This window comes from Podarcis tiliguerta (genome assembly GCF_965153285.1).
Source record: "Podarcis tiliguerta genome assembly, chromosome: 2".
Taxonomy (NCBI): domain Eukaryota; kingdom Metazoa; phylum Chordata; class Lepidosauria; order Squamata; family Lacertidae; genus Podarcis; species Podarcis tiliguerta.
In genome coordinates this window covers 51,775,293-51,797,789 of record NC_139535.1, presented here as the reverse complement: position 1 = coordinate 51,797,789, position 22,497 = coordinate 51,775,293, and the positions used below count along the sequence as shown (strand labels likewise).

At 44.7% G+C, this 22,497-nt stretch overlaps 1 protein-coding gene across 2 annotated transcripts in view; it reads left to right on the top strand.

The window, feature by feature from the left end:
* The window catches only part of HEMK1 (HemK methyltransferase 1, mitochondrial release factors N(5)-glutamine), a 54,324-nt gene extending 32,689 nt beyond the window's left edge, over positions 1-21,635 (top strand). Inside the window, exons 7-12 of one of the 2 annotated variants that reach the window (XR_014508536.1) lie at positions 4,444-4,493; positions 6,456-6,561; positions 7,027-7,122; positions 14,038-14,151; positions 15,135-15,364; positions 20,699-21,635. Coding sequence is in view for 1 of the 2 variants with exons in the window: in XM_083429518.1 (XP_083285644.1) it covers positions 4,444-4,493; positions 6,456-6,561; positions 7,027-7,122; positions 14,038-14,151; positions 15,135-15,189 (421 nt within the window). In the remaining variant the exon portion in view is untranslated. Of the gene's footprint in view, positions 1-4,443; positions 4,494-6,455; positions 6,562-7,026; positions 7,123-14,037; positions 14,152-15,134; positions 15,433-20,698 lie in introns of those variants that run through there. The other variant, XM_083429518.1, reaches the window with a different exon arrangement.
* The last annotated feature ends 862 nt before the right edge of the window (positions 21,636-22,497 follow it).

The following is a 22,497-nucleotide window of genomic DNA, read 5'->3' as shown; positions in this document are numbered from 1 at the left end:
GACCTGGGTGGGTGAGCAAGATGGAGTTCGTCCCACCCAGCTGTGCCCACCTGGGTACTCAAGCATCAGGGCAGACCTGAGGGACAGGGAGGGCAAGTTGCTGTCATCTATAGAAATCTCCTCTCTCTTTGTCAGTTTGGGGGGACTAGAATTGAGTTCCTGGCATTGGGCAGTCAGGACAGATTAGAGATTCTGCTAGTTTACCACCATTGCCCAGGAGTTTCCTTGCCTGAGCTGACAGAATTGGTCTTGGAAGCGGTGTTGGAGACTCCCAAGACCACTGGTTTTGGAAGACTTCAACATTCGTGCCTAGGCAACTGGCTCAGGACATCATTGCTGCCATGATTATCATGGAGCTGTCCCAACATGTCATTGGACCAACACATAAGGCAAGCCACACTCTGGACCTTATTCTCTCAACTGAGCAGAAAAAGGGTGATCTGAAAGTGAATGATATTGACATCAGCCCCTTGTCACGGTGGTCAGATTACTTTCTGTTGAAATTTAGGCGTTCAGCACCTTTCCCCCTCCGCAGAGGGGGACATGAGCGCATGAAAAAGGGCCTCAGATGATGGACGCAGAATCTGTCATGGTTTATACAGGGAGAGGCGTCCTTAAGGTCCTTCTTTGTGTGTCTTCTCCATGAGAGGTCCAGGCCTTTTCTGCAGTGGCTCCCCTTCTGTGGAATGCTCTCCCCAGGGAGGTTCACCTGGTACCTTCATTACATATCTTTAGGTGCCAGGCAAAAACATTTCTCTATAACCAGGCCTTTGGCTGATCATCATTCTACAAATCTGATTGTGGGAGGTGGGTTATTCTTTTGTTTTTGTTTTATTTATGTATTTTGTGTTCTCATTTTGTATTTTTATGTTGTGAACCACCATGTGCTCTTCGGATGAAGAGCAGTATACAAATTCTTATTCTTATTCTTATTCATACATTAATTTTACCCAGCTTTTTAAATATAAACAAGCTTTACAATATAAGACATGGGCTTGCTCTATCATCATGATGAAGTTACATTAATTACTACATATCACCAGAGTGAAGAGTGAAGAAAGGAACAATAAACATATGCCTTCCTTTTATTTCATAAGCGTTACCCTTTCTTAATTATGGCTTTGTTCTCTTCTGACAGCTAGAGACTTTACTTTATTCCCCTTTCTGTAGCACCCAGACCCATCTGGGATGTTTACACAGTAATTCAGAGATTGTGTTGTAATATCAGTAGATAACAATGGGTGCAACACAGTAGAGCTATCTCACAGGAGGAGTATTTTGATACCTGTGAATTTCTGATTAACAAGCATGACTACTTTTCTGCTGTGCTGGTGCGGGTGGGGGGGAGAGGGATCCATTCAGAATGGCAGCAGAGTTGGGGAAAAGTTGAACCAACTAACATGTGAGCAGGAGACAGTTGCATTAGTTTAGTTTAAGATCATGAAAATTGCAGCTTGCTGGTGGAATCTCTGATATTCTGAGTTAGACTGCTGGGCCTCTTTTAGGCCACCACATTCTGCTCCAATTATTGGTGAGCTAGTCACAAGCATTTTTGCCCTCTAAAAAGGTGCCCTTCCCACTTTGGCTATTATTTGCAAGTCTTCACAAAAGAAAATTCAAGGGATCAGATCAGGGGTGAGTGGTTGGAGAAGAGCACAGCCCCTCTTCTTCAGTAATGGAGACAGCTTTCTCTCTCATCCTTGAGATTGAATATGCCCAGCTAGGCATGTCACAGCTATTGGTGCAAGTTGTAAGTCTTGGGGGGCCTGTCAGCTCCTCGCCACCATCTATTCACTTGCCCTCTACCTCTGACCCAGTCTGCACAATTTCCTAGAGCAGTGGTAGGGAGCCAATGGCATTCCAGATGTTTTTGGGCTCTCATCTGCCCCAGACAGGGCAAGTGGAGGGTTCTGCTCCATTGCTTCCCTACTTGCATGCTTGAAGAAGACAATTAGACAGGTGACCGGGCAGGTAGGAACAGAACCACTGTAGTCCAGTGCCTCCAGACTGCATCCCACACAGTTAATCTAGGAAGAGACCATATTCAATGATATCAAAAGCTGCTGAGTGATCAAGTAAGAGTAACAGGGTTGCACTTCCCCTGCCACTTTCCCGATACAGGTCATCCATCAGGGTGACCAAGACTGATTCAGTCCCGAAACCAGGCCTAAACCAAGACTGAAGTGGATCCAAATAATCAGTGTCATCCAGGAGCGCTTGCAGTAATAGAGAGGACTGCAGCCTGTTGATGAGTTAATTATCAGAAGGGACTCTCTTATCCTACTGTAGATTATTTCTAGAAAAGATATGCCCTCTGCAAATAGTTTTGCTAACCAAGACTATTAGTAATATTTGGTGGAGTAAATGAGTCCTAAAGGACTACAGATTTGTTTGCATAGTCTTTGAATGGTGTTTTCAGATTCTGAGTCATTTTTGTTCATTGAACTGGTAAATCAGGCCAACCCAGAAATGAGTTGAAAAAGAGTCACCCATCCTGGTTCTCTGTTTACTCTACTTTCACTTTGGGGAGGAATGGTGATCTGCAGTATAAGTTGAGGCGGCTAAAGCACGTGTCCTTAGTTTGTATACACATTTTGTTGTCTCGGGATAATAGCCCTGAGAAAATGAACACCACCACTGAATCTTGTGGGTCTAAATTAGCCCACAGAGTAGATATGAGCTGCCTGTAGCAGAGCAGAGCCACCTGTTTCCCACACGTGGCTTTTTTCTTACAGGCTGCTGGTGAAAGAGGCACCAGCCACAGGATTTTCAGACTTCTAGATGTTATGTCAGGTGAACTATCTCCCGATCTGCTGGTGCTGGAGAATCTGATAAGGAGATGCGAGTAGGAAGCAAACATGGAGCTTTGCAAATTCACCTTTCATTTTTACATTTTAATCTTGAGAGGCTGTCAAGGCCTGCTCCCCTGTGGGCAAATCTTGGGTAAGACCCATTCCCTGTTAATGAGTCCCACACCCATATCTCCCAAAGGCATGTGATTGCAAACAGGTGGATTTTCTTTTCTTTTTAGGGGGCCCTTTATTCCTAGTCAGGATTTGCCATGTGCTTATGATCCCTGTACTGAGAAACTCGGCCAGAGCCATGGGACTTGGCATCCCTTTCTTTCAGTTCCTAAATTCCACCACCAACTGTTGTTGCTTACCCACGTAAGGTCTTGTCAAGCAACTGTTCTCTGAGCTTCCACTTACGTAATAACTATTCTGCAGAATGTTATACAGCTGCAAAATTTCGTTTTGTTTAATCACATTTCTGTTTTGCCCATCTTCAATGGCAGACGTGGGCAAACATTTCTGTGGTTAAATTTGGCTGGCAGGGGTCCTAATTTGGTCTCTGAGGCCATTTACTCAACCCATGGTCACCTTCTCCACAACCGCTTCTATGCCCCACTATAAACAATATATACAATATATACAAACCCCACTATAGCAATGTTGCAGACACACGGTGGTGTTGAACATATCACAGCAGCAGCCAGGGTGTGGCGATTTCTGCTTTCTAACATCATAATATATCGCCAGCTAAACTTGGTGATTTAGCGGTATATTATGATGTTGGAAAGGAGATGGGGAGGAAGAAGGTACCGTATTTTTCGCCCTATAGGACGCACCGGCCCATAGGACGCACCTAGATTTGGGGGGGGGGATAAAGGGGGGGGAATTATTTCCCCCCACCCCCAGGCACAGGGCTGGGGAGGGGGAAGTCCGAGCTTCCCCCACCCCAGCCCCCAGAACAGGCAGCTCTCCGCAAGCCTTTGGAGGCCAGCGTGAAGTTGCGCCGGGCTCCCACAGCTTGCGGAGAGCTGTGCGAAGCCCGCTCTGGGAGCATGCAGGGCTGAGGGCTTCTCCCCGCCGCCAGCCTCCAAACCAGGTCGGGGGACAGCGGAATGGCGGCGTTCCGCCTCCCCGCTGTCCCCTGAGCTTGTGGGGCTGGCGGTGGGGCTCTCCTGAAGCCTGGAGAGCGAGGGGGTTGGTGCGCACCAATGCCTCTCGCTCTCCAGGCTTCAGCGAAAGCCTGCATTCGCCCCATAGGACGCACACACATTTCCCCTTCATTTTTGAAGGGGAAAAAGTGCGTCCTATAGGGCGAAAAATACGGTAATTGCCAGCCACGGAGACTGATAGTCTTTAGTTTTCTAATGACTTCCTACAGAGGAGGACTGCAGTGAGGAGTGCAAAATTCCTTGCTTAATCAAAGTTTTGCATAATTGATGGTTACACTAATAACATCTCTCTCTTTTTTTCTTTTGAGCTTGTGCCAAAGAGAACCATAATAATTACTTCACAGTTTTCAGACTGAAAAACTGTGCTGTTGATTGTTGCAATGGTTTTCTTCATTAGATTGTATGTGATGGGTTTTAATGCCATTTTCAATTGTTACATTAAAAGATGATCTGTATCTCATGTATGATCTCTTCTCTAAAAGGTTACATCTGCAGGACAGGGTAAAGATCCTTCACCATGATGTGTTATCAAGTAAGTTTCATATATGCAGTTGCTCATGTTAATTGGTACCAGGGGAAGGTCAAAGACAAGAGCCATTGTGTATTAAAATGCAGGAGTGCTAATTCTCACATGTCGGAAGTGACCTGCAGAACACAGTTGCCAATCGCCATTTCTGTACATTCAACACTGTATCAGTATGTGGTACCCAAAATACATCAATAATTTGCCCAGTTACCTCCGTCATATTTTGTATTCTGCTTATTATTCCTTTTAGTGCTCTCTGTTTTCAGTTATTTTATTGATTTATTGCTTTTTTTTAATGTGTCATGAGCTTTTATTAAAAAAAATAGCCCTGTACTGTATATTATTATTTTCAGTTGAAGAATGAGTTAAATGTGTTGAGCTGAGGCCTTATATGGCAGCACAGTACTTGCAAAGCAGTGGCTTGCTGATTTTTGTAAACAATTTGAATGCTGAGGTAAGCAAACCTGGCTGCACTTCAGTAACCTTTTTCCTCCCCTGAAGAAAAAGTCCCTTTTTCAAATATGTCACTTTAAATGTCTTTCCAAAATTCTGAAGCGGCCATTTTGCCAGATTTTTAAAACTTAACAGGTACGAGTCCCTGTCAGGGAAAAAGGCAGGATATGAATAGACATAAAAATAACCAGAATTTGGCTTTTGAGAACTATAGGGCATTGGCATTCATGATGCTGGGAAACACTTTGTGTTATAAGGCTGCCATTATATAACCATTGGCATGTTTCAGTACCCAATATAGTGCTATGAAACCTGTGGTGCTATGGCTCCCTTAAGGTATTATTTATTCCAAAATTGCCACAGCTTCGTATGTTATTCTTTATAATCTGGCCAGATACAACTGTGCAGCAGCAGCAGCAGCCCATGCGGGGAGCAGAGCGGCAGCAGTGCCCTCCCAGTGGACAGGAATAGAGGGGCAAGGCAGTGAGGCCAGGGAGTTCCAAGTTGATGGTAGAGGCCTCTGCAAGGCTTCCACCAACCTGTAGCTTCTCCCAAACTTGCCACCATCTTTACCAGTCCTGACAAGCAGGACACACTTATTGGGAAAGCGCTACTGCTGCTTTTCACACCACTGTTTTAACAGTATACAGTTCCCTTAAACATTGTTTTGCAGTTTATAAGTTTGGAAGGGTTTTCTAATTTGTTTTTTTATTGGGCGGGGGGACCGTGGTGTCATTTAGATGATCAGTGTAGGCCTTATAAGCTGCTGTTTAGTCTCTGGACCAAGTACTTCCCCTTCATCTTCTCTTTGTCAGAGGAGGGAAGGAGTGCTTGACACCCTTGATTTATGAACCATGGTTTATGAAGGCTGGATTACACATGTGATCCAGACCAACCTGCTAGTTATTCTGGAAGGTCGGGAGGGATAAACAAATACAATTTCGCAAGTTACCTTTGAGCCTGTTATTATACCTAAAGTTTGTTTTGCTTTGCTTTTGTTTTTTGGTAAAGCTTTTTATAATTTTTATTTCGTTCTATAATGTACACTTATAAGAGCAGACAAAAATGAAATGGTGAAAAACAAAATTATAAAATAGCCACATAGAATGAGTAGTTGCACATGATTTAAAAACAACAGAGCCCAAGTTAGGACTGTCAACTCTAGATCCAGGTTTGCCAGGCTTGTCTTGAAAATGCTGGTTCTGCTATATATGTCATAAAGGAATGCCAAACCATATAAAAAGTGTATGGGGGTTCTAGTCCTTGCTGAAATCTCAAATTATATGTGATTTTCTCCATTATAGCTATATTCCAGAGTGAGCAGTACCAAGCATCCAGTGCAAGATTTTTGGCTGTTTTCCGCTGAGTTGCAATTTGTGTTGCTAAGATATAATATCAATTCTTTTGACAATATGTACACATTGGTTGCATCGAAAATATTCAGTAGCATTAATTTTGGTGATATTTATCATTTCTGTCAACCTAACATTTGTTTTTATTCTTTCTTCAATGTAGGTTCTTGGGAATGCCTACTGCCCTGGGGTTTGATAGATACTATAATCAGTAATCCACCATACATTTTCCATGAAGACATGACTCAGTTGGCGGCAGAAATCCTCAGGTAGCCAGAAACCTCTTCCCTCTTTATTCCTCACTACATTTCTGCCCCCCCCCCCCCCGCTCTTTGGTGAGGACTGCTGGTATTCTAAAGGCCAGTCTAGGTATGATGTGGGGAGATCTTTGAGTTCAAAGGGGCTCTCGCCATATTTTGAAGAGATAGTAGCAGCTGCTGGACCACTTCACCATCTCCATGGTATGGTTCTGAGGTGTCATGACCTTTTCCATTTCCCTTGAAAGAATGGGCCATAGCTGAGTGATAGAACGCGTGATTTGCATGCAGGAGGTTCCAGAATCAATCCTTGACAACTCCAGGTAGGGCCAGAAAAAATATTGCCTGAATGAAACGTTGGAGAGCTGTGACTGCCTATCAGTAGCAAACATATTTTTCAGGCAGCCTTGTTTGTTTTGCTGCTATGTGTAAAGCTAGGTAGTGCTTTGGTTTTTAGACCTTGTCTTTGGTTTCTAGATATGAGGATCTTGGTGCACTGGATGGAGGAAAGGATGGGATGAGTGTAATAAAACAGATTCTGAAATTGGCTTCATACGTCCTCAAAGATGGCAGGTAAGTTCTGGCTAATGCTGGCTGCTTCTTTTCTGACAATAAGGGAGCTTTGTTTCAGGGAACTGGGAATAAGACTTCCTGAGGGGGACACCATCTGCCACCACAGCTAAAATAATTTGGAGGAAGAGAATGACAGGAGTGTGCAAATGAGAGCAGTTTCTGTCTTTCCCAGTTCTCTTCCTTTTCTGTCTCAGGTTCAGAGATTGGGGATTGAGAAAAACTCCACAACTGAGGTGAGAAATCCTCCCTTGTTACCTGTTCCCCTTGCTTAAAAATCAATATAACCAACATTAGTATGTCTGAAAGTCACCAAGTTAGAGAGCAATTAAAAAAAAAAAAAAACATTTATGGCATGGCCACAAGTACAACATCCACTGCCCTGTTGCACACAGTGACCAGGGCAGAAGAGAGGGGAGGCAGACAGACTGCTATGTCAGCCTGGAGTGGGAGCAGCAGTCAAGCCTGGTGTCATCCCATGACAGCAGCTAGGCTGGCTTATCCCTGCACCTAGAAAGTGCCATTTAGGGGGTTTCTTCTGTTGCCACCAGTGCAGATCTTGTCAGGAGTGCTTTGGCGTGTCCACATGTTTGGCAGGTGGGAGGGGGAGCGAGGCCCAGCATTCACTCCACAGACAGTGGGTGGTAGAGGCCAGCAGGGGTGAAACAGGGGCACCCCCACTCAATCCAACCCCCTAGCCCAGCACTTTTAAAGTACACCTCCAAATTTGCATTTTGGTGTGGAAACACCACGGGACTCCCTTTTACTGATAAGAGGAGGAATTAAACCCCCATGTGGGGGTCTACAGCCCCCCGCCTAACCATTCGACCATCCTAAAAAGGTAAAGGTAAAGGTACCCCTTTACCTTTACCTTTACCTTTTTAAAGGTACCACTGCCTGTATGGGCCAGTCTTGACAGACTCTAGGGTTGTGCGCTCATCTCACTCTAGAGGCCGGGAGCCAGCGCTGTCCGCAGACACTTCCGGGTCACGTGGCCAGCGTGACGAAGCTGCTCTGGCGAGCCAGAGCCGCACACGGAAACGCCGTTTACCTTCCCGCTATAAAGCGGTCCCTATTTATCTACTTGCACCCGGGGGTGCTTTCGAATTGCTAGGTTGGCAGGCGCTGGGACCGAGCGACGGGAGCGCACCCCACTGTGGGGATTCAAACCGCCGACCTTTCAATCGGCAAGTCCTAGGCGCTGAGGCTTTTACCCACAGTGCCACCTGTGTCATTAATTCATTGGTTATTTTCAACAAACCATAAAGATATCGGCACCTTATATCTATCATTTGGTGCCTGAGCTGGTATGGAGAGAGAGAGAAGGAGTTACAAAAAGATAATTTTTAAAATAGTTGAAGGAATCACTGGAGCTGAAGAAGTTATATTAGGTGGCACTTGGGAAGTGATCCTAAGATATTATATTGTGATGATTTGGGGAAGTTCGTTTGGGAACTTAAAGGCCAGCAGCCAGCTGCATCTCAAAATACCCTGCTGTGGCTGAGATGTTCCAATTTGTGGCTCTGTAGTTTTAAGAACACACCCATCAACCAGAAAACGTAGCTTTGCTGGCCAAGATCTCCATTAAGATAGATTGGGAGGAGAGAAACCACAGTACGTGTAATAAACAAGTGTGAGAAAGATCTCTTTAATGTTTGCTTCATTAGCCAGATTATTACAAGTCCAGTTTGAACTCAATCCTAGGAAACAACCCACAGCTTCCTTTCGCAACTACGATGTTTTGGCGGATTTCAAAACACTTGAAGAAAACCCCATAAATCACAAATAATTGAAAATGTCAGATAATATTTCTGGGTAGTGGTTGTGGAAAACGTGGACACCTCTCTGGAGGCTGAGAGTTCTCTCAGTGCCTCCAATTACTTTTAGTGTACCAGATCAGGGAGAATTGGGGTATGGCAGTCAGCTCTGCGCTCTCTCAGTGGAGCACAGCTACTACAGTGGTACCTCAGGTTACAGACGCTTCAGATTACAGACTCAGCTAACCCAGAAATAGTACCTCGGGTTAAGAACTTTGCTTCAGGATGAGAACAGAAATCATGTGGCAGCTGCAGGAGGCCCCATTAGCTAAAGTGGTACCTCAGGTTAAGAACAGTTTCAGGCTAAGAACGGACCTCCGGAATGAATTAAGTTCTTAACCTGAGGTACCACTGTACAAAGGATGGTTAGTGGAACAGCCACCACTGGAAGCGAATTGAACAATACATGTAGAGATCTGATCTGCGGTAAACAGCAGCAATGCCAGGGCTGTAAGTGTGGCGCACTTGCCTCAGACAAATGCTGGGAGGTGGGCAGCAGGGGCAGCTCCCCTGGCTGTTTTCCTACTGGGAGAGGGAAACTGTGTCTGCCCCCTTAGCTAGCCTAAAGCCCTTAGTGGCAGGGTCCAATCCTCCTTTACCTACACTCCTGGCACCTTACAGGTCAAAAGTGTCATCAGGCAGTGCCACTTGGACCAGCAGTGGTGGGCGAGGTAGCATTTCTCAGCCAGCCAGCCCTTTGCCTTCGCAGGACTATAGGAAGTAATGCCCCAGAGGCCTTTGCATCACTTCCCTGTGCTATCTTGCCCTTTAGTGCTGGGAAGTGGAGGGGTAGCTTAGAAATCTCATGCAGCTCCCAGGTGCACAGCACCTAGGCTGTGCTTCTCAGTGCAGGGTTCCTGAGAGTCATGTCCCTTCTGAGCTGGGCCATGCCTTGGCCTCTCAGTGCCAGCACTAGATGAAGAACAGTGCCGAGAGAGGAAAACTCAGTACAAAAGCAAAAAAGGGGGAAATAATCCTTGACCACATAGCACTGAAACAAGAAGTCGGGAACTATTTAAATACCAATTTTACACAATAGGAACATACATAGAAAGCTGCCTTATGCTGAGTCTGGCAGTTGATCCATCTAGCTCAGTGTTTTCTACACTGACTGGCAAAGGTTCTCTGGGGTTTCAGTCGAAATTGTCAATTCTGGGGATTGAACCTGGGGCCGTCTGAATGCAAAGCAGCTGCTCTGAGCTGCCGTCCTTCTCATCACTATTACAGTAACTAGGTATCATTGGATTGTCGTGTAACAAACACTTTATTATTGTGTCAGGAAGGGTTTTCATTTTATTTTATGCATTTTAAATTAATTTAATTTTTGCATGCTGCGTCTAATATGTGTTTGCTGTTCCTGATGAATATACTGTACTTTGAGGAAACTGGGCACTATATTGTCCTGATCGAAGTCAACTTTGTTCTGGCACCTCCTTCCCTGCTGTCCCTGTCCGAGCTTAAGGGAAAGGCTGTTTTATTGGCTCAGAGTACTCTAACCAAAGGGATGCGGGTGGCGCTGTGGGTTAAACCACAGAGCCTAGGACTTGCCGATCAGAAGGTTGGCGGTTCAAATCCCCATGACGGGGTGAGCTCCCGCTGCTCGGTCCCTGCTCCTGCCAACCTAGCAGTTCGAAAGCACATCAAAGTGTAAGTAGATAAATAGGTACTGCTCCAGCGGGAAGGTAAACAGCGTTTCCGTGCGCTGCTCTGGTTTGCCAGAAGCGGCTTAGTCATGCTGGCCACATGGCCCGGAAGCTGTACACCAGCTCCCTTGGCCAGTAAAGCGAGATGAGTGCCACAACCCCAGAGTCAGTCACAACTGGACCTAATGGTCAGGGGTCCCTTTACCTTTTACTCTAACCGAAGGGGAGGGTTAGCAGTGATGTAATGGTGGCAGTGACTGTATTGAAGAAGTTGATCATCTCTGGGCATAGAGAATTCCTCAACCAGCAGACTTCAATAATGCACTAACCAAAAAGAGAGAAAAGTGTTTAAAGTCTTTTAGAACTTAGTATTTTTATTTTGTTTAATAATAAACAAAGTTTGTTAAGCCTAGACGAATAATTGGAAGGTGGCTAAATATTTCCAAGCAGTTTCTTGGGATAGGGAGGGAGAGAGCTGGGATGGCAGTGTTTTTCCCAGAGCATGAGAAAGTCAAAACTGGTAGCACGTATATTGCTACATTCTTGTGGGTTTTAAAAAGGCACTGATGATTTAACAGCCAAAGAAAAGCAACTTGAAATCCCTCCTGCAAAGTTGGAGCGCAAATCTTGCCATCTCATACTCCAGGGTTTATAATATCATTTTTCATTGTTAACCTCAAAGCATAACCAGTGTTTCCTAGAATCTGTGGAGTTTTTTTCCCCTTTATTTTAGTTATTTATTAACTCCCCCCTCAAAAAAGGTGGAGGAGGAATTGAAGGAAAAACATTTTGAAGGTCACACATGCCCATTTTGTGTGTGTGACTGGGCCTGGTTGATTCAGAGGGAATGTTCCGTGTGGGAAAGCTCTGAACGCACTCACTGCCTAGGCTTGGCTCATTCTCCATCAGTTTATTATTTAGCCTGCAAAACTGCCATTGGCTGTGTTCAAGCTGAGAATCATTAGGGATGGGTTTGGGTATAGTCATTAAGATGTCTATCAGGGTGCACTAGAAACTTAGATTGTGAGATTCCTAGTCCAGTAGCAGAAAATAATTAGTTCTGGTGACAGGTGATGAATCCTGAATCTCTGAATAGAAAATGTCCTCTGGGAACCAAACTACATGATATGTTAACTGCAGCCCTGCATTTCATGTATCTGGGTTAGTTCTTGTTAAACAGCAACCCCAGCAGAGGAGGAATGCGAATCTGGACCCTTGGCGCAAGAGGAAAGGTTTGTAGTGCTTTGTCCTTTCACTGTCCTGAGGAAAATCCTATTATTTCCCCGAAGCGCTTGTTTTTTCTTGGAGAAATTCTCTCCTGGTTTGTTTGTTACTTAAAAACAAAAAACCCTCTTCCATTCCACTGCAGTCCCAATCCTGAATGCCTTCCCAACCACAACTGCTAATTAACAACAGCAGAAGGACGCATTAAATGCAGTAATACACAGATAAAATACTGTGTGTTCTAGCCCTTGTTGCACTCAAGGACAGATTAATGCTCAGCATGAACAAATAACTGATTTGGCAGATAAGGAGGGGATTATGATTGTTAGGCATGTATGAATGATGCCCCCAGGATTCTTTCATAATACTAGAACTCAGGTGATTACATGACAATGAGTGGCAGTAGGTTCAGGACTGATGAAAGAAAATACTTTTCCACAATATGCATACTGTAGAGCAGCCATGTACAACATGTCGATCGCGAGCCTGCGGTCAACTGCCGGGTTGTCTCTGGTCAATCGTGGGGCCTTTCTCTGCAACCTCAGATGCAGCAGCAGCCGCTGCTGCTGCCAGTCTCCACAGCGATGCAACCCTGAGCAGCACGAGGGCGAGTGGAGACAGAGGGAGGCACAAGGCACAGTCTGGATCCCCATCAGCTGCGAGACGCCCTTTGACAGGAGAGAGAGAGAGAGAGAGAGAGAGAGAGAGAGAGAGAGAGAGAGAGAGAAGCTGACTCCTCAGATCTGTGCAAACTAGTTTGACTTTTCTCACTTGTTTAGTTACTTCTCCATCTAGTAACTATTTGGATCTGTCATAATGATATCGAAACATAACTACTGTATCTGTGAAATAAAGATTATTTATTTATTTGTTTGTTTGTTTAATAAACAAATGACTACGGAGGGTGGTAGATCACTGCCAGTTTTTGATACTTGTTGGTAGATTGCAGGCAACTTGAGGTTGGACGTGCCTGTCGTAGAGGATTAATTGTAACCAGAGATTCTGGTAGCCTCCAACTTGGGGGAGGACAGGCAGGTCCACCAATGGCTATCGGCAGTGCTTTTTTGGGTGGAAAAAAGAATGTGCTTCAGGCTAGCACAGAGTGTTACACACCCACCCAAAAGTACTGAATATCAGCCATGTTGTTGTTGTTGTTTAGTCGTTTAGTCGTGTCCGACTCTTCGTGACCCCATGGACCAGAGCATGCCAGGCACTTCTGTCTTCCACTGCCTCACGCAGTTTGGTCAAACTCATGCTGGTAGCTTCGAGAACACTATCCAGCCATCTCGTCCTCTGTCCCCTTCTCCTTGTGCCCTCCATCTTTCCCAACATCAGGGTCTTTTCCAGGGAGTCTTCTCTTCTCATGAGGTGGCCATAGTATTGGAGCCTCAGCTTCACGATCTGTCCTTCCAATGAGCACTCAGGGCTGATTTCCTTAAGAATGGATAGGTTTGATCTTCTTTCAGTCCATGGGACTCTCAAGAGTCTCCTCCAGCACCATAATTCAAAAGCATCAATTCTTCGGCGATCAGCCTTCTGAATATCAGCCATAGCTGCTGAATATAGTTTTAAGTGCTTAGGGCAAAAGCAGATAGTGTCTTTCTCAATCTTGCTTTGCTTGCTCTTGGCCCCTGTTTGGAGATGGTGTGTTGAGCTTAATATACCATTGGTCAGATTCAGCACCAGCAGTTCTTAGGTTCATAGAATTCTATTTTCTGGTCCCAAGTAACAGGTTTTTACCCCCTGCTCCACCAGAAGAATCCATCTTCTACTGCTTGCGCCACCATTCCTTCAACACCATTGTTAATTGTTAATTCAATCACTATTGAATTATATTCTGTCAGGTTGGGAACTGAAGTGCAGAAATAAGAAGTGAGTATTCAGATGAGGAGCCTGCATCAATTGGACTAGTCTATATTGGACTTTATGAACCACCGTATGGTAGCTTGAGGCTCCCAACTATCATGACCTAATTGAACTGGGCATGTGATTGCATCACGATTCACCCAGCTCTTAATTTAATCCATGCTCAACTTGCAGCCTCAAAGCTGCCAAAAACATTTGGAAGCTCAGTGTATTTCAGCAATTGCACAAATCACTTCAGTGTGTGCTTAAAACTCTGTGCAGATCCACTAAACCCACATTCTCAACATGCCAATTTGATCATGTGAAGTGCCCTGCCTATTGGGAAGTTTTGATCAAGTTGGCTCATTCTCTTGCTTCTCTGCTTTCAGGAGTGTGTTTCTAGAAGTTGACCCCAGGCACCCAGAGATGGTGGAGAACTGGCTGTGCAGTCACCCTGACTTGCTTCTCTTTGTGTCTGCCACCCATAACGACTTTTGTGGAAAGTAAGAGCCTGTTTTACATTCATTCTTGTTCTACTGAGACTCACAGAAGCGTAATAAGCACTGGCAAGTGTTGCCCCCTGCTTGGAATGCTGTGAGTCTCAGTGGAAAGATGCTCCAGCTCAAGGGTAGGCAACCTGAGGCCCGGGGGCCAGATGCGGCCCAATCACCCTCTTAATCCGGCCCACGGACGGTCTGGGAATCAGCGTGTTTTTACATGAGTAGAATGTGCCCTTTTATTTAAAATGCATCTCTGGGTTATTTGTGGGGCATAGGAATTCATTCATCCCCCCCCCCCCAATATAGATAGATAGATAGATAGATAGATAGATAGATAGATAGATAGTCCGGCCCACCACATGGTCAGAGGGACAGTGGACCGGCCCATGGCTGAAAAACGTTGCTGACCCTGCTCCAGCTGATACGTATTCTGCTACAAAAGTTTGAGCCAAATGTTTTTCTCCTTCCATGGCATGCATCCCCCCCCCCCAATATATAGATAGATAGATAGATAGATAGGTAGGTAGGTAGGTAGGTAGGTAGTCCGGCCCACCACATGGTCAGAGGGACAGTGGACCGGCCCATGGCTGAAAAAGGTTGCTGACGCCTGCTCCAGCTGATACGTATTCTGCTACAAAAGTTTGAGCCAAATGTTTTTCTCCTTCCATGGCACGCATGCCATGGAAGGACGGCCTTCGGAAAAGAAATAACAGTTTGGAAATCCATTAATCACATGAAAAAACCTCTATTCTCTTTCTGTCCTAATGCATTTTGGGCATCATGCCTAAGTAACTGAGGGTGAACACCACTTGTCTCCGCCAAAATAACTCAGGCATATCATGAATGCACTATAAGCACTTCCTGTATCTGATGAAGTGGATTCTAGTCCAGAGAGGTTTGTGCCATGAGAGATTTTCTTGTTCATTGTAGCCCTTGCGGTCTCTCTATGGGGGGTCAATGCTGTGTTTTGTTGTCTCCCTATATAGGCCAAGGTTCCTGCATATCCAGAAACATGGGGGAGAAAACAACAGAAGATACTGAATGAGTTCTGTCATCCCAGCACAGCTGCCTTTAGTGTTAGTCAACACAGAAAAGAATCCTTCTGTTAGACCTCAGTGCTGCAATAGGGATGGGAGTTTGGAACCTGTACCAGTGAACTCTGATGGTATATTCTCAAACAGTAAGAACACTCCATCCTGGTGGACACTTCATTCAGGTGATCAGCAGGCCCCGTTGTGTGATAGATGTTATGTAAATAAAATTTTAAACTGCCAAACTTTCAAACGGTTGTTGCTGTTCTCACATGACAGGTGTGTGCTCTGTATCCAACCTAGATGCATTTTTTCTCTCTCTCTTTCTTTCTGCCATGATTTTTGCCAGCAAGTGGTTTTCATCAGGTGGAATAGTGCCACTATCCAAATAAGCTTAAGCAGATCATTGAAAGTAAAGCCCACACTGTGCTAGCATAAGCCTCACAAAAACGAATAGAGGTTTATATTGGTAAAATATGGTAGAGTTCAACTTTGCATTAACAAAAGTCAAGGGGGAACGTTTTCATATGTGAAGACCTTAAATTGATTGAACCTTCCAATGAATGTAAGAAGAGCCTTGCTAGACCAAGTCAAAGGCCCATCTAGTCCAGCCCCCTGTTCTCACGGTGGCCAGCTTGATGCCTATGGGAAACTCGCAAGCAGGATGTGAGTGAAACAGGACTCTCCCCACTTGGAATTCCCAGCAACTAGTGTGCAGAGGCAACAGCAGATGCAGAACATACCCTTCTAACCTCCTTATCCTCCATGAATTTGTGGAAATCTCATTTTAAGACATCCAGCTTGGTGGCCCATCACTGCATCTTTGGGGAGTGAAGCACACAGGTTGCTTATGAAGACTGGGTGAAAACTTGCTCCTGTTCCTCTTGATCTTTTAATCTGGAGTCTACCAGAAATATATAAGTACAGGGCAAGCCCAACCATGCGGGGCAAGACAACCAAAGCAATTACTTGGCAGGCAAACATTATGCTGTGTGTGATGCAAGAAGTGTGCTTGCCCCCAGGTTCCACTGGAATATGGCAGCAGACGCCGGGGCAAAACATTTGGGTTTGCAGCAAAATGTCTGACCCAGCCCAGAATGAGCTGGCGTGTTAACTTACGAGATTTTGACCTCAGTGAATTTGAACCAAATTTAGACCTCTGCCTCTAGTTCAGATCCAAGTCCAGACTTGTTTATCCAGGGTTTTTGGTAGGGGAAAATTACTCATCCAGGAGGAATGTCTGGAGAAACAGGAGATGAATTTGCTGAAGGAAAGGACAAAAGTGCATGTATCAATAGTCAAGCTTCTTCCCTAAATGGAACCAGCTAGAAGATTTCGGACCGAATACGAACAGAAGGCACAAATGGGACAAAGAAAGAAATGTCCTGTGGCTTCTACTCAAAAGTTAGGTTTTGCAGTTTACTCTGGTTTGACTAAACATCTGGACAGAAACTTAAAGGAGGGCAGTCATAAGATAATCCTGGTTATTCTGGATTTAGTAAATGCTGGTTACATCCTTGCATCCATAAAAACTGCCCTCGAGTGTGCATTTTAAAGGTCATGTGACTGGTTAAGTGCCTCTTATGCTATACCACCCTACTGTGGGCTAAAGTTTGGTAAGGGAGGGGATACCTGTTGCTTCCATGTGTATACAAGCAGGAACTCTACTGTTTCCCTACATCTTTTGTATGGGGTAAGTTTTGCAGCCTCTGAGCACAGACAGGAATTCCTTTCCACTCATCTTATAAGCTCTTTGAAAGAGCAGATAGATCCTGCCGCCTTACCTATCTTATTCACACAATTAGAATGGCTGAAGTGGACTAAGAGGCAACATTTCAGTGAATATTCTTGAGGGCAGGCTCTTATTAGCTGTAACCCTGATATATATATATATATATATATATGTACACTTGTTCAGGTTTCTTAGAGAGGATTTTCAGGCCACACAACTAGGGAGCTCACACTAAACATGACATGCTCCTGTAGGATTGTTGAGAGGTACGCTAACTATTCTGTCCATCAGCTTTATAATTTCACACTCTGGTGTAGTCATTAAATATGTTACCGCTGTATTTTTCAGTGTGCCTTTTAGGCTACGTTGTGCAAAATGGTACTCAGCTGGACTGAGTCAGCATAGGATTGTACAGTTGGAAGGGGCCATGAGGTCATCTAGTCCAACCCCCTGCAATGCAGGAATTATTTGACCAACGCAGGGCTTGAATTCACAACGCTGAGATTAAGAGTCTCCTGCTGTACTGGCTGAGTTATCCCAGCATTATATCAGTGTTCCTAACTTCTTAAGCATTTTGAGAAAGCAACCTGAATTGCAATTATTAATCTCATTCTTTCCTGGCAACAGTCTTCAGAGGTCGATGACCATTTAGTCCTAATTTACAGTTGAGCACAATGCAGAAGAAACTGGCCTAAGGCTGCCCCTCAAGCTAAGAGGGAAATTGAACCCAAGTCCAACTGGTCCATGCTGCTATATGCCTATACTTACCTTCCCATTTTGTCTCCTTTTATAAAAGTTTGTTATAAAAATCTTTAAGATCACATGGCATGTGCTGACCTCTTTAGGACACGAGGGGAGAAAATTGCCATTTTCTTTTGCATGAGTTTCTTTGCCAAAGCGTCCTGGTAGAGGAAGCATGCCTTCTTCGGCACAGTGTGTGCCACAGCATCTAATACACGTTTAGCAAAACACTTCATCTCAGAAGCCTCTGAGAACATATTAACGTGGCAGGCTCCAAGGGGCCAGTGACACCCCAGGCCAAAGACCTCTCCCAAGAGGGTAGGTTCCACCATGGAAAGTCTGCAATTTGACAACCAGTTCACTAGAGAGTTTCTAATTGCTTCATAAAGCTGCGGGCAGGTAATATTACTGCTTTCCTCATTTTACATAATTGTATCATAATTTAATAGAACTCATTCCTAGTCAGTTGGCACATGTTTTCAATTCCTTGGAGCCTCAGCAAGGAGCGGGTGGGAGTGTTTTCCTTAAATGAAATTTACAGAGGGCTGGGTTTTGTTTTTCCCCCTGAGGCTGCTGGTGGTTAGGTTTCTTTGGGGACAACGCACTGCATCTGACAATTTGAGCTTTCCTGGAAAAGTGTCTGGAAATAACATGGGCTTTGCCAGAGTACCAGGAGGTGGCGCAGCAATTCCAACTACAGGCCCATGGTGAGTCTCTCCAGGAAGACCCTGATGTGGAGACGGGGCTGCTCTGTGATCTGTCACAGCCATCCATTCTAAAATGAAATGAAACTAGAAATAGAAGAAGAAGAGTTTGGATTTGATATCCCGCCTTTCACTCCCTTTAAGGAGTCTCAAAGCGGCTAACATTCTCCTTTCCCTTCCTCCCCCACAACAAACACTCTGTGAGGTGAGTGGGGCTGAGAGACTTCAAAGAAATGAGACTAGCCCAAGGTCACCCAGCAGCTGCATGTGGAGGAGCGGGGAAGTGAACCCGGTTCACCAGATTACGAGACTACCGCTCTTAACCACTACACCACACTGAAACCACAACCTATAGAATCATAAAGTTGTAAGAGACCACAAGGGCTATCGAGTCCAACCCCCTGCCAAGCAGGAAACACCACCAGAGCACTCCTGACATATGGTTGTCAAGCCTCTGCCTAGAGACCTCCAAAGAAGGAGACTCCACCACACTCCTTGGCAGCAAATTCCACAGTCGAACAGCTCTTACTGTCAAGAAGTTCTTCCTAATGTTTAGGTGGAATCTTCTTTCTTGTAGTTTGGATCCATTGCTCCGTGTCTGCTTCTCTGGAGCAGCAGAAAACAACCTTTCTCCCTCCTCTATGTGACATCCTTTTATATATTTGAACATGGCTATCATATCACCCCTTAACCTCCTCTTCTCCAGGCTAAACATGCCCAGCTCCCTTAGCCGTTCCTCATAAGACATCGTTTCCAGGCCTTTGACCATTTTGGTTGCCCTCCTCTGGACACGTTCCAGTTTGTCAGCCCATGATTGAAGCCCGTGCAAAGTTTGTGATTGCCTTTGCCATTACCTTCCATATCCCCCAAAAATGGTGGAGACTCACAACACGGATCACCAAACTCTGTTTGCAGGCTGAATAAAAGAAAAGTCTTAAATCTCTGTATATGTGAAGTCGTCTTGGGAGCACAGCTTTCAGGCACAGATAGGCATAGCCAACCAATTTGATGGAGTGGATAGAGCATTTGGTTGGACCGGAGAGTCAAATCCTCCTTCAGCCAATAAGTCCACCGCTTGGCACCTTGACCTACCTCACATAATTGCTGAGAGTGAAAGGGGAATAATACTGGGCCTTTTCCCTTGAGCTCCTTGGAGCTTGGCCAGTGTAACAAACGAGATCAGTAATAGTAGCCAACATGAACTGCACATGTTGAATAAGGGCCTATTCTCCTTGCCACCTCACCACATGGCTGGTGATCATGGGAGAGACCCAGTTGTGGGCACATATCACCATACACAGAATTAAGCTTTTTTTCCTGCCACTCCAAAGATGAATGTGCCAAATCTGAAGCCTGTATGCATCATCTGCTTGGCATGGATTGGCAGCCAACATGGGCAAGCTTTTTCATCTAGCTGCCATATGCTAAAGTCGTCGAGAGGCAACCTGTTCAACACGATTCAATGTATGAAAGCTGGTAAGTGTGAGCAGACCTGCAGGTGAGCTGAGCTATCTTCCATAGGCTGCAGTCCTTCTGGGCAGACTTTCTTCCCATACAGTGCTGAGGTGATTGCGATAATGGGCCATAAGTAGTGAATCATAAGATCGTCTGCTGTTTGTTTGTTTTTCCAAGGGGGAGGGGAGAGCAAACTAGACATCTGTGTTTTATTTTCCAAGAAATATTTCTCTGATCCTTCTGCATTCTATGTGAGGCAAGTTTCTTTCCCAGAAGTGAAATTGACACTTCCTCCAAAGAAGTGAATGGATGTGCTTCAGCAAATACCTTGACTTCAGTTTGGGTTTTTTTAATTGAGGTTGATAGTTTTGCTCTTTGTCAAGTATCATGGTGCACTAAACTGTTGACTGACTTGTATTAGATTATCCTTTTTTAGAGCAGGGAGTTGGGTTATGACTCTCACTACCTACCTTAGGCTACATGTGATGGGTAAGTAGGCCGGATGCAATATGACAGGTATACTGCGGGTAACTGTTTTTAACAACAATTATTGTTTGCTGCTCCATAACAAAAAGTTGTCCAGGACAGACTGATTTCTCCTGTTATTTGGACAAAATACTTTTCCACTGCCCTAAGAGCAATTGTGATTCAAACTTATTCTGAAACCCTCCACACAACCACATGTAGTTTTAACAATTACTGCATGAATCATTGTCAGCTGTTCAGATTTTGTTCCAGCCAATGCTAAAAACACAACCTTTAGCAAAATATTCTTAGCCTGTGTTGGCTTCCAGTGTTGTTTTTGACATTAAGATAAAACCAAAAGGGGAATTTAGAGTGGCCCTCTTGCCACAACTTTTTAAAGCATTTTCTCTCTCTCTTGACAGCAGTGAGAAGACCACAGCAGGAAAATGCAAGTCATTGCATCTCACAATACTGAGAATGTCTACACACAATACTGAGAATGTCTACATCCTTTTCCGATATAGTGGTACCTTGGTTCTCGAACGTCATCCATTCCAGAAGACCGTTTGACTTCTGAATTGTTCGAAAACCAAGGCACAAAGGGCTGGTTGCAAGTTCAATTGGAAAAACTGAAAAACACGCAGCAGAAGCCATTCGATTTCTGAGGCACGTTCGAAAACGCAAGCAATTACTTCCAGGTTTTCGGTGTTCAAAAACTGAAACGTTCGGCCTCCAAGACGCTCAAAACTGAGGTACCTCCTGCTTATATGTGTCATATAAACAAACACAAACAAGGCATGCACTGCAGTTGGAATACAAGCACCAACAAACCTTGTCAGTCGTGTCACAGCCTTTAGGGGCCTTTTAGCTTTTTTTTGCTGCACACGATAAAATACATCACCAGCTACAAAAATTATATTTCTACCTTAAATCGTTCTCTTCCCCTTCCTTAGGGAAAAAGTGTCTAATTTCATTCTTGCAGCAATCCTGTGAAATAAGTTAGGTTAAGAGTTGGGGAGTGACCAGATAATATCCAGTGGGCTTTATGGTCAACTAAGGATTTGAATCCATGTCTGTCCTGCCAGCTACCATATACGGTGCTCATCTCGCTTTCAGGCCGAGGGAGCTGGCGTTTGTCCACAGACAGTTTTCTGGGTCATGTGGCCAGCATGACTAAACTGCTACTGGCGCATGGAGGACTGTGACGAGTGCCAGAGCACACGGAAACCCCATTTACCTTTCCACCACAGTGGTACCTGTTTATCTACTTGCACCGGTATGCTTTTGAACTCCTAGGTTGGGACAGAACAATGGGAGCCCACGCCGTCACAGGTATTCGAACTGCTGATCTTCCGATCAGCAAGCAGTGAATTCCAGTTTGTAGAATGCTTTCCCCAGGGAGGCTCACCTGGCACCTTCATTATATAACTTTAGGTGTCAGGTGAAAATGTTTCTCTTTAACCAGGCCTTTGGCTAGTTAACATTCTATGTACTTTTAAATGTGTGTGCTTTGGGGGGGGGGTATTGGTTTATTCCTTCTCTTGTTTTATTATATGCTTTCATTTTGCTTTCATTTTTTATGTTGTGAACTGCCCTGTGATCTTTGGATGAAAGGCAGTATATAAAATTAATGTATAATGTATAATGTTTGATGTTTTATTGTGTTTTTAATATTCTGCTGGGAGCTGCTCAGAGTGGCTGGGGAAACCCAGCCAGGTGGGCGGGGTATAAATAAATTATTATTATTATTATTATTATTATTATTATTATTATTATCATCATCATCATCATCATCATCATCACCATCAGTTAATTAATAGCTGCTGGTGGTAGCCTACCTGCAATGTCTGTCTCTAAGGCATTGCATCAGTCTTTATTATTCACAACTGTTACATAGACTGGTACTGTCTGATACCAGCCTGTTGTCTAGAGATGTTACTACACACTAATTTTAGTTTTGGGGAATCCGTGCTTCAGCCGTCACATTACAAGCTGTCACAGAGAGGGTTGGGAGAGAGAGATTAGGGTTTGTGAATAGGGTCTGTATGTGGCTTTGGCCCCACCTACCACTGTCCTATGGTTCCTGGAAGGTTGTCTACAAAGACATGTGGTCCTCAGGTTGAAAAGGTTTCTAACAGGGGGAATCCTGGCAGGGATGGCAGTGATATGGTGCAGACTATGATGGTGTAGCCCAGTGACCAACTGAACCTTACGAATGCAA